Source organism: Chiloscyllium plagiosum, chromosome 9 (genome assembly GCF_004010195.1).
Source record: "Chiloscyllium plagiosum isolate BGI_BamShark_2017 chromosome 9, ASM401019v2, whole genome shotgun sequence".
Classification (NCBI taxonomy): domain Eukaryota; kingdom Metazoa; phylum Chordata; class Chondrichthyes; order Orectolobiformes; family Hemiscylliidae; genus Chiloscyllium; species Chiloscyllium plagiosum.
The window spans coordinates 1,367,366-1,380,276 of NC_057718.1; the positions used below are offsets into that span (position 1 = coordinate 1,367,366).

General features: G+C 41.5%; 1 protein-coding gene across 1 annotated transcript in view; it reads right to left on the reverse strand.

Moving 5' to 3' along the window:
• The window catches only part of LOC122553146 (protein EFR3 homolog B-like), a 205,593-nt gene that overhangs the window by 102,110 nt on the left and 90,572 nt on the right, over positions 1–12,911 (reverse strand). The window contains exon 10 of the mRNA XM_043696735.1: positions 5,845–6,006. Coding sequence (XP_043552670.1) covers positions 5,845–6,006 — 162 coding nt within the window. The remainder of the gene's footprint in view (positions 1–5,844; positions 6,007–12,911) is intronic.

A 12,911-nucleotide genomic window follows, 5' to 3' on the forward strand; every position in this document is an offset into this window, starting at 1 on the left:
GGAAAGTTACAGAGGCTTTGGAGAGGGTGCAAAGAAGGTTTACCAGGACGCTGCCTGGACTGGAGGGCTTGCCTTATGAAGAAAGGTTGAATAAGCTCAGACTTTTCTCTCCGGAGAGAAGGAGGAAGAGAGGAGACTTGATCAAGGTGTACAAAATAATGAGTGGAATAGATAGAGTCAATAGCCAGAGACTTTTCCCCAGGGCAGGAGTGACTGGCACAAGAAGTCATACTTTGAAGATATTAGGAGGAAGGTGTAAAGGAGACATCAGAAGTAGGTTCTTTATGCAGAGAGTTGTGAATGCATGGAATGCGTTGCCAGCTGAGGTGGTGGAAACGAAGTCACTGGGGACATTTAAGCGACTGCTGGACATGCACATGGATAGATGTGAGTTGAGGGGTGCGTAGGTTAAGTTACTATATTTTACATTAGGATTAAGTCTTGGCAAACATCGTGGGTCTAAGGGCCTGTTCTGTGCTGTACTTTTCTATGTTATATGTTCTATATTGTGTAATCCTGTTCATTTCTTCCTTGTTTAATAATTTTTCTTGTATTAAAAGTACGATGACAGACTATTATGAATATGTTCTGTAACTGACCTTCACAGTTAAAAGAAACTAAATGAGAGCCAGGTAAGTCAGATTTCACTCAGGGATCTGATTTGGATGTGGGTATTGTAGGCTGTATGAGCATTTACTGTCCATCCCTAATTATCCTGGCCAACATGGTAGTGATATTGATGGAGTGTACTTTTAGTACTTTTAGGAAGGGAGTTCCAGGATATTGACCCAGTGACAGTGAAGGAACAGTGATATATTTGTGAGTCAGAAAGGTGAGTTGCTCGGTGGAAAGTGTGCAGGTAGTGTTGTTCTCATATATCTGCTGCCCTTGACCTTCATATCATAGCGATTATGAGTTTGGAAAGTGCTACCTAAGGAACCTTCTTCCTGCAATAATTTGGAGGAAGAAGTTGAATGTATTGAAGCCAAATTTGCAGACAACACAAAATTAGGTGGAGAGGCAGGATGTGGAAGGGATACAACAGTATACAGAGAGATATTGATAGGTTAGGTAGAATCATAGAATCATACAGTTTTACAGAAGAAAAGAAGCTATTTGACCCATTGTATCTGTCCTGACTCTCAAAAGAGCTACCCAGCTAGTTCCGTTCTTCACCCCATCTCCATAGCCCTCTAAACAAAACATTTCCAAAATATTCATCCAGCTGTTTTCAGAAAAGTCCAATGGAAACCATTTCCATTACTCTCTCAGGCAACGCACTCCAAATTCTGACAACTTTCTGAGTAATGAAGTTTATCTTCATCTCATTCATAGCTCTCTTACTGACAATCTTGAAATTGTGACCCCTAGTTACTGACATGCCAGTTCATGGAAACTGAATATCCTTCTTTACTCTGTCAAGATTGTCCATAATTTTGAACACCTTAGTAACGACACTTCTTAATCTTTCCTGCAAAAAGCAGAAGAAGCTCAAACTCTCAAATTTTTCCTTGAATTTAAAACCCTTCAATCTTTGTATCATTCTAGTAAATCTCCTTGTATCCTCTCCAGGGCTTTAACATCTTTTCTTAAAATAATGTGCCCAGAACTGAACACAACACTCCAAATGTGATCTCACCAATCATTGCAAAGGTGTGGCATCACTTGCTTGCTTTTGTACGCTATGCCTCTATTTATAAATCCAAGGATTCTATAAGTCTTAACAACTGCTTCAACTTGCCTGGTCACCTTCAGAGAATTATGCACTTGAACTCTGAGGTCCTTTTGCTTCTGTACTCCCCACAAAGTTGAGCCTGTATTATCTCTCCATGTTTCTCCTCCCAAAATGCATTACCTCACATTTCTCTTCATTCATCTGCCAGGTGTCTGCCCATTTGACCAACTTGTCATTGTCACTCTGAAATCACTCAGCATCATCCTCACAATTCACTCTTCTCCCTCGCTTAGTATCACCAGCAATTTTGAGATTTTGCCCTCAACACCAATCTCTAAATGGTTTATAGAAATCAGAACAAGCAACGGTTCCAACAAAAATCCAACGAAGATCATCACTTTCGACCCATCTTTGCTCTGTTTCCTACCAAAGGATCCATTAATACCAAACATTTCAAATTTTCTAACCAATCTGCCATGTGACATAGTATAAAAAGCTTTCTGAAAGTTCAAATACACAACATCCACAGCACTACCCTTCTCCATTTCCTCCATCACCTTGTCAAAGAACACAAATAAATTTGTCAGACATGACCTGCCTTTGACAAAGCCATATGGACTGTCTATTATTAACTTATTTTCTCTAAGTGTATATTTATCTTATCCTGTGTAATGACCTCCATCGGTTTTCCCAATATTGATGCCAAGCCGATAAGTCTGTAGTTTCCTCGGTTATCCTTTGGCCCTTTCTTAAGCAACAGCATTACATTTACAATCATTCAGTCCCCTGGGAATAATCCTGTGTTCAAGGAGTTTTGGAAAATTTATGCCAAACAAGTAAGTGTAAATGAGCAAAAAGTGGGTAAATAATTTTGGAAGGGAAAACGAAAGAATAATGTAATTTAAATGGAGAAAAACTTCAGAAAACTGGAATACGAAGGGATTTGGACACAATTGTGCACAAAACACAGAAAGCTAGCACAGGAAAACTAATTGAATATTATTTCAAAGGAGTTGGAGTATCAGAGTAGGTAGGTCTTATTGCAACTATACCAAGACCTAGTGAGACCACATCTGGAGTACTGTGAGCAATTCATTGGAGACAGTTCAGAGGAGGTTCACTTGGATGATCACTGGTATGGCTTATGAGCAAAGGCTAAACAGGTTGGGACTCAACTAACTGAGTTTAGAAGAATGAGAGGTGACCTCATTGAAATATATAGAATTCTTAAGATGCTTGACAGGTTAAATGTTGAAGGAAATGTCTAGGACCAGAGGGCATATTATCAGAATAAAGGGATATCAATTTTAAATGAGATGAAGGATAATTTCTTCTCACAAAGGGTTTGAGTCTTTGGAACTCCTTGCCACAGACAGCTGTGGGGGCAGAGTTCTATCATATTCTTAAGGCTGAGAGAGATAGAATCTTGTCGAAGGATTAAAGGGAATGAAAGGTTAAAGGGAGAACACAGGAAAATCGATGTGAGGAATGTCCTATTGGCAGAGTAGGCCTAATCCTGTTCCTCTTTCTTGTGGTATTATTATGATCTCATCTTGTAGGTAGTACACACTGCTGCCACTGGTAGAGGACAGAGGTGGTGAATAGGGTGCCTATCAAGTGAGCTGAATGTTGTCACTCTTCTTGGATGTTGGCAGAGCTGCACTCATCCAGGCAATGAATAATATTTGATCACACTCCTGATCTGTGCCTTTTTAATGAAGGTAGGAAGGCTTTGGGGTAACAGGAAGCAATTTACTTGTTGAAGAGTTCTTAGACTCTATCATAGTCTTGTAGCTACTGTATTTTCGAGGTTGGTCCGGTTCACACTCTGGTGACACCCAGCATGTTGGTAGTGGGAGATTCAGCAATGGAAATACCACTGAACATCAAGGGCAGATGGTTATATTCCCTCTTATTGAAGAAGGTCATTGCCTGGCACTTGAATGCCATATGACTTTTCAGCTCAATCATGTCTGAGTCTGCCTCCATTTAGACTCAGATTGTTTCAGTAACTGAGAGATTCTCATCAGCAAACTTCCTATTTCTGGTCTTATGACTGAGGTAAGGAAATTGTTAAAAAAGCTGAAGGTGCTGGAGTTGGACTGGTCAATGGGTCAGATAGCTGCCAATATAACTGCATGAAAGAGAAAATATTTCACACATATAAAAGGTAAATTGGAAAGAATTCTTAGGGATAGGATTTACACACATTTGGAATACCATAGTGTAACTGGGGACAATCAGCATGGCTTTGTGCAGGGGAGGTCATGTCTTACTAATTTGATTGAATTTTTCAAGGAGTTGACAAAGATGATTGATGAGGGTAAAGCAGTGGATGTTGTCAATATGGATGTTAGTAAGGCTTTCGATAAGGTCCCTCATGGTAGGCTCATTCAGAAGATTAAGATACATGGGATCCACAGTGACTTGGCCATGTGGATTCAGAATTGGCTTGCTCAAAGAAGACACAGGGTAGAGGTGGGAGGGTGATTTTAAGGTTGGAAGTCTGTGCCTAGTGACATTCCGCAGGGATCCGTATTGGGATCGCTGTTGTTTGTTTATAAAATGACTTTATATATATATATATAATATATATATAATGACTTATATGAAAATTAGTAAGTTTGCAGACGATATCAAAATCGGTGGAGTTGTGGATATTGTAGAAGATTGTCAAAAGATAGAGTTGCAGAAATTAGATTCCCTACAGTATGGAAACAGGCCCTTTGGCCCAACAAGTCCACACCAACCCTCCAAACAGTAACCCACCCAGACTCATTTCTCTACCCTACATTTACCTCTGACTAATGCATCTAACACTATGGGCAATTTAGCATGGCCAATTCATCTGACCTGCACATTTTTGGATTGTGGGAGGAAACTAGAACAAACCCATGCAGAACGGGGATAATGTGCAAATTCCACACAGACTGTCACCCAAGGCGGGAATCAAACCCGGGTCTCTGATGCTGTGAGGCAGCAGTGCTAACCACTGAGCCACTGTGCTGCGGAGAAATGGAAGATGGAGTTTAATTTGGATAAATGTGAGGTACTGCACTTTTGCAGATCAAATGTTAAGCAGGACTCTGAACAGCAATGATGTACAGAAGGACTTTGGGGTTCAAGTCTACAGCAAGTAGTTAGGTTGGTAACGAATGCATATGATATGCTTACTTTTATTGGGAGGGGAATAAGAGGGGAAACAAGAGTTAGAATGTCATGTTACAGCTTTATAAGACTTTGGTTAGGCCAGAGTTAGAGTAGTGTGTTCAATTCTGGTCACCACATTACAGGAGGAACGTGGAGGCTTTGGAGAGAGTGCAGAAGAGGTATACCAGGATGCTACCTGGATTAAAGGGTACGAACTTTAAGGAAAGGTCAGAAAACTGCAGGATGTTTTCTTTTGAGTGGCAGGGGCTTTGGGGAGATTTGATGGCAGTTTATAAAATTATGAGATGCAATAGGTAGGGCTGACAGTCAGAATCTTCTTCCCAGAGTTGAAATGTCTAACACTAGGGAACATGTATTTAAGGTAAGAGAGGTAAAGTTTAAAGGAGACATGAGGGGCAGGTTTTTTTACATAGAGTGATAGGAGCCTGGAATGTATTTCCAGTGTCTTTGTGGAGGCAGATACGGGAAGGGCATTTCAGGGACTTTTAGATAAGCACATGAAAACGCTAGGAATGGAGCAATATGGACGAAGAGCAGGCAGAAGGGATTACTTTCATTTGGCATCATGTTCGGCACAAAACTATAGGCTGAAGGGCCAGTTCCTGTGCTGCATAGTTCTATGTAAAGTTGCCATAGCCTTACCAGACCATTGGGCTTTTCTCGCAATCAACTCCTGAGGGTCACCGTGTCCCAGGTAAGGGCACAATTAGAGTCCTTCATGGTAACCTCAGTGCAGGAATTGAACCCATGCTATTGGCATCACTCTGCATCACAAAGCAGCCTTCTGGCCAATTGAGTTAACCACCAATTTAGCACAGATTGCATTGATAAACCTTACAAACTTGTCTACATCCCACTCTAGGAAGCTAGGAATTCTTAGGAAATAATTGTACTTAACAGTGTCATGTGCCCCTTCTCTTGTTCAATGCAGAAAGTGTAATTGCTGAGACTGAATAAGAGGCTAAGTAGGTTAAAGCAAGGGGATGTTGTTCACTTACCAATGGTCTTGATAACAGCTTCCTGAAAAATCCTTTCCTCGTGCTCTTTAATGATCTGGTTACTGACATTGGTGGTTGAATCATACTTGCCAGTGAGTTCATAGTCAATGCTGAGGCGAAGATGTCGCAATAGTGTGTTGAACACCTCCAACACTGTGGGCCCTGTGAAAGGAGGTAATACAGTAATTGAATGCTCCATAATCTGAGAGACAATACCTAGATAAAGGATCAGTGATGCTGCAGGACATGATCAAAGGTTTAGCAACATGGAATGGCTTTTGTGTGATCATGTTATTCAGATTATATGTTTCCAGCTAAGTCAGCCATATCACTGAAAGTTTCCATGGAAGTTGGATTGTCCTCTTCACAGACATGGGCAGCTTTGTGTATGAGGGAAAAGCTAAACAGTTAACATGATCAACATTGCACCAAAAATCAGTAAGCAGTTGAATGGAGTGATTGTTTGTTGACAGTACAACTATCATCCCAGAGAATGCAATTGCATTCAGGATGTATCCCTGGCATTAAGTTTTTCCTTATCTATTACAGTTAATCTCAATAACGACTTGCATATTCCTTTTTCTGTGGCAACCAGATAATTCTAAGCAGAGTTCATTTCAGGCATACCCTTAACCAACTCCCTTCAGATTTGAGCTTCAAGGATTTGAGTTTCCCCCAACCCACAAATGCCTCTGGTAACATTTCAAGTTTCAAGTCAAGAGATTTATTATTTTCTGTGATGCTTGAATTGTGATTGCCAATTTACAGTCAAAACGTGGCCTAAAAAATGCAGTGGTTCAAGAAAGCATCTCACCAAACCTTCTGAAAGGGCATAAGAGATGGGAAATAAATGCTGGCCCAGACAGTGACATCTATATCCCATGAATCAATAATAAAAAAACGTTAAATATGTTTCTGTACTGGATATCCTGCCCTGCATACCCCACAACCACCCAAGGACAAGCTTCAGTTGCATTACTAAACACAAGATTATTATTCCAATTTGCACATGCTTAAAGCTTTGGGGTCACTGTTGCATATTGCATTATCCATGGCAAAATCTTGTCAATCAGAATTGACTTGCCAATCAATTATACTGCATTTCTCATTCAGTATGAATTGTTATTTCTTTTGAGATTTGATATTCTTGAGTTTCTGTCCTGCTGAGTGCAACACTGAAAAGTTTCCATAGCATGTTGCTACCTTCAGCTATACTCAAGCTCTGTACCAAGTTACTATTCAAACATTGGAATACGCAAGCATTGTCCCATATGCTGGCAATGTGAGAAAGAAGGTATTGGTGAGAATAACTTATTGGTCCCTGAACAGCAACTACACTGGAGAACAAAGTACAACGGAAGAAATAATGGGAGACTTGCAAGGAAGCTAACAAACGAATCAAGGGTAATTTAAATATTCACATTGATTGAACAAATCAAATTGGTAAAGGTAGTCTATCGGACAAGCTCATAGAGTGCATTCGAATCAACTTTCTCGAACAAATGTCTGGAACCGATTAGGAAATTGGTTATTTTGGACCTAGTAATGTGTAGGAGACAGAATTTATTGAAGACCACATACGAAAGGATTCTCTGGGCAAGAGTGACCATGATATGACAGGCACTACATTCAGCTTGAGATTTAGAAATGCAGGTCTGTAACTACTCTCTTAAGTTTTAACATGGCCATTACAACAATATTAAGATGCATCATCTTGCAGCATCTGTGGAGACAATATAGGAAGGTATTTAATTGGGAGAGGGGAAATTATACTGCTATTTGACAGGAGTATAAATTGGGAACAATTGTTCTACGGGAAATGCACAACAGAAATGTGGAGGGTGTTTAAGGAGCACTTGTTGCGAGTGTTGGATAATTTTATCCCACTGAGACAGGCAAGGAATGGTAAGGTGAAGGAGCCTTGGATGGTGAGAAGAGGAACTTCTCATCAAGAGGAAGAAGGCAGTTTACTTAAGGGTGAAGAAGCAAGGATCTAGCACAGCTTTAGAGGATTACAGGGTAGCCAGGAAAGAACTCAAAAATGGACTGAGGAGAGCTGGGGGGAGCACAACAAAATCTTGGTGGGAAAGATTAGGGAAAACTCAAAGGCATCCTACACTTACATGAGGAATAAGAAAATGATCAGACAGAGGGTAGGGTCGATCAGGGATAGTGGGGGGAACTTGTGCCTGGAGTCTGAAGGACTTATACGCTTAATGGTAAGGTCCTAGGGAGTGTTGCTGAACAAAGAGACCTCGGAGTACAGGACTCCTTGAAAGTGGAGTCACAGGTAGATAGAATAGTGAAGAAGGCTTTTGGTATGTTTCCTTTATTGGTCAGTGTATTGAGTACAGGAGTTGGGAGGTCATGTTGCGGCTGTACAGGACATTGGTTAGGCCACTTTTGGAATATTGTGTGCAATTCTGGTCTCCTTCCTATCGGAACGATGTTGTGAAACTTGAAAGGGTTGAGAAAAGATTTACAAGGATGTTGCCAGGGTTGGAGGATCTGAGCTACATGCAGAGGCTGAACAGGCTGGGGCTGTTTTCCGGATGTGGTGGAGGCTGGTACAATTGCAATATTTAAGAGGCATTTGGATTGGTATATGAATAGGTAGGGTTTGGAGGGATATGGGCCGGGTGCTGGCAGGTGGGACTAGATTGGGTTGGGATATCTGGTCGGCATGGACGGGTTGGACCGAAGGGTATGTTTCCATGCTGTACATCTCTATGACTCTCTATGACTATGACGTAGGGGAGGCCCTAAATGAGTTTTTTGCTTCAGTATTCATAAGACAAAGGGGCCTTGTAGATAGTGAGAACACCGTGAACCAGGTTAATAAACTTGAACAAATTGATATTAAGAATGTGGATGTGCTAGACATTCTGGGAAGCATCAAGATAGGTAAGTCCCTAGGGCCAGATGAGATATATCCAAGGTTACTATGGGAAGCGAGGAATGCGATTGCTGCACATTTGGCAATGATCTTTGAATCCTCACTCTCCACGGGAAATATACCAGGTGATTGGATAGAGGCAAATGTTGTTCCTCTATTCAAGAAAGGGAGTAGGGAAATCCTGGTAATTACAGACCAGTCAGTCTTATGTCTGTGGTAAGCAACGTCCTGAAAATGATTCTGGCAGGGAGGATTTATGACAATTTGTAAAACAGAGTTGATTAAAGATACTCAGCATTGCTTTGTGAGGGGCAGGTCATGCCTCACAAGCCTTATTGAGTTCTTTGAGGATGTGATGAGACAAGTTGATGAGGGTCGAGCAGTGGATGTAGTATATATGGATTTCAGTAAGGCATTTGATAAGATTCCCCACACTAGGCTCATTCAGAAAGTTAGGAGGCATGAGATACAGGGAAATGTGGCTGTCTGGATTCAGAATTGGCTGGCCAAAAGAAGACAGCGAGTGGAAGTGGACGGAAAGTATTCTGCCTGGAGGTCGGTGACCAGTGGTGTCCCACAGGGTTCTGTTCTTAGGTCTCTGCTCTTTGTAGTTTTTAGCAATCACTTGGAAGTGGAAGGTTGGGTTCGTGAGTTTGCTGATGACACAAAGGGCGATTGAGCTGTTGCAGGCCACAACAAGACATTGACAGGATGCAGAGCTGGGCTGAGTAATGGCAGATGGAGTTCAACCTGGATATATGCAATGTGATTCATTTTGGAAGGTCAAATTTGAATGCTGAATACATGGTTAAAGACAGGATTCTTAGCAGTGTGGAGGAACAGTGGGATCTTGGGGTCCATGTACATAGATCCCTCAAATATTGATAATTTGTTAAGAAGGCGTATGCTGTTTTGGCTTTCATTAACAGGGGGATTCAGTTGAAGAGCCGTGAGACTTTGCTGCAGCTGTGTAAAACCCTGGTTAGGCCACACTTGGGTGTCCAGTTCTGGTCACCTCATTTTGGGAAGGATGCAGATGCTTTTCAGAGAGTGCAGAGGAGATTTATCACGATGCTGACTGGATTGGAGGGCATATCTTATGAAGAGGGGTTGAGTGAGTTCGGGCTTTTCACACTGGAGAGAAGAAGGAAGAGAGGTGACTTGATAGAGGTGTACAAGGTAATAAGAGGCATAGATAGAGTAGATAGCCAGAGACGTTTCCCCAGGGCAGAAACAGCTGTCATGAGAGGTTATAATTTTAAGGTGATTGGAGGACGGTATAGGGGAGATGTCAGAAGTAGGTTGTTTAAACGGAGAGTGATGGGTGCGTGGAATGCACTGCCAGCGGTGGTCGTAGCGTCAGAGACATTAGGGACATTTAAGCGACTGTTGGACAAGCACATGGACAGTGGTAAATTGAGGTGTGTGTAGATTAGGTTGACCTTAGATTAAACTAAATGTTCGGCACAACATCTCGGGCCGAGGGGCCTGTACTGTGCTGTACTGTTCTATGTTCTATGTAAAATAGAGTTAATGTTTTGAGTTCTGTGACCCTGGAAGCACAGTAGAGATGTAGTGGCAGACATTTAAGGAAATGTTTCATAATTCGCAACAAGGATATATTTCACTGAGAAAGAACAACTCTATTAGAAGGCGAAGTAAGGAAATTAATGGTGATATAGAATATCCTTTATTATCACATATCAGATATATTGATATCAGATTGAAAGAAATGATGCACAATGCTGTGAAGATTAAAGGTGCTAGAAGATTAGGAAATGTTTAGAAATGAGCGAAGAATGACGAAAACAAAAGTAAAGGGGAAAAAATTGGAGGATGAAAGAAAAGTAGCAAGAAGCATAGAACAGACGGTGAGAAAGTTCTACAAGTATATGGCAAGGAAAAAAGCAACTAATTGACCAATAATCTATCAGAGGGTGGGACTACAGAATTAATAATGGGAAACCCGAAATGGTAAAGGCTCTGAAAAATGATTATGCAACTACCTTGATAGTAGAAGACATAAAGAATTCAAAATTATTAGAAAATCAAGAGGAAAAATGAAGAAAGAAACTTGAAACAATATCGGCCTTCAAACATCCACCGAGAGATTGAGGAACAAATATATAGGCAGATTGTGGAAAGGTGCAATAAAAACAGAGTGGTCATAGTATTGACAGGGACTCCCTTAGAGCAACAGGCTTAGACTGGAGGGAGGGAGGGAGGGAGGGAGGGAGGGGGGGGGGGGGAGAATGGTAAGTGCATACAAGAGGATGTCTTGAAACAGTGTGTGGATGATCCAACCAGAGGAGGAGCCACAATTTACCTTATATTGGCTAATGAACCTGGCCAGGTGACTAACCTTTCAGTGGGAGAGCATTTTGGTAACAGTGATCACAACTCCTTAAGTTTTAAGATAGCTATGAGCAAGAATAAGTACAAAATGGCAAGGTACAAAATGGGAGAGGGTAAATTATGTCAGCATTAGGCAGGAGCTAGGGAGTGTTAATTGGGAGGAGCTGTTATCAGGCAAGTCCACAATTGACATGTGGGAACTGTTTAAAGACCTGCCGGGCAGAGTTCAAGACTGTAGGGAGGAAGGACAATGATGGCAAGGTAAGGGACCCTTGGATAACCAGGGAGGTTGTGAATTTAGTCAAAAGGGAAAAAGATGCATATGTAAGGTTGAGGAAGTGAAAATTGGATAGGACCTGTGAGGATACAAGGAAAGCAGAAAAATACTCAAGCAGGGAATAAGGAGAGCACGAAAGGCCAATGAAATGACCCAAGTAAGTTGGGTTAAAGAGAATCTCAAGGCATTTGATACATACATTAAAAACAAGAGGATAATTTGGGAGAAGATAGGACCACTCAAAGATAATGGAGGGAATTTGTGCTTAGAAGCAGAGAGCGTGGATGAGATCCTAAATGAGTACTTTGCATCCAGGAAAAGGATATAGAGGATTTGTGTGAGGTTTGTGTGGAGCATGCTAATATGCTAGGGCATTTTGAGATCAAGAAAGAAGTGGGGTTGGATCTCCTGAAGAGCATTAAGGTGGATACGTTCCCAGGGCCCGGGTTACTGAGAGAGGCAAGAGGGGAGTTTGCTGGGGCCTTGACTACGACTTTTTATCCTTGCTAACCAGAAGGCTAGCGAGTAGCTAATGTTGAGGATTCTGAGTAATCCACAATGGAGGATGGGAAAAATTTCTGACTGTAAGAGCTGCTCCTTTTTTTGAGGTACTTTAGGTGTTGGAGGTGATTTCCTTGAATTCCAGGAGCAGCAATTACTGTTTTATATGCTGTTGCATTGTTTTGGAACTTTGGAACAAAAAAGTCGAAACAACAGCAGTTTTAAAAGGGAGAAGAGCAGACAAAGGAAGCACATGGTGAGGACAGTGCAGGAGAGAGGGAGAGAGACAGAGAGAGAGAGAACCTGCACAGTTACTCCCTTTGCTGTTTTTGAATTCATGTGTTGCTGGACATCGGAGTGCATCTGGGAAAATTAACAAACAGTGAATTTCACAACTAATCTTGGAGGAACTGGTTTGGGCGAAGTTCACAACACAGAATCAGATAAGTTAATTGTTGTTTTAAGTCTGTCCAAGAGAAATGCTGTATTAGTGAGTACAGTGAGTTCTTTCTTGATTACACGTTTTTGGAGATAAGTCTCCTGATTAAGCCATAGCTCTTAATTTAACCCAGTGCAGTGTTTTGTAGAGGAATAAAACGGCGTTATTTTCTGGGTCTGTAGATTGTGAAGGAGCAAAAATGGCCTTTGCAGTGATATGTACTTCTTGTCAGACGTGGGAGTTTAAAAAGAGTTTAAGGGTTAGTGCGGATTATATCTGCCATAAATGCTGTTGGATGTGAATCTTATCAGATCGAGTGGATTGGTTGGAGAGACCGATAGAAGCGATGAGGAATTTGCAACAGCAACAGTATGTGATGGATGGCAGTTATAGGGAGGGGGGAAAGTCTCAGATACAGTCACATAGATGGGTTAACTCCAGGAAGGATGAGAGAGGTCGGCAACTAGTGCAGGAGTCTTTTGTGGATATACCCATTTCAAACAGGTATGCTGTTTTGGAAAATGTAGGGGGTGATGGATTCTCAGGGGAACGTAGCACAAACAGCCAAGTTTCTGGTATTGAGACTGGCTCTAATGCAA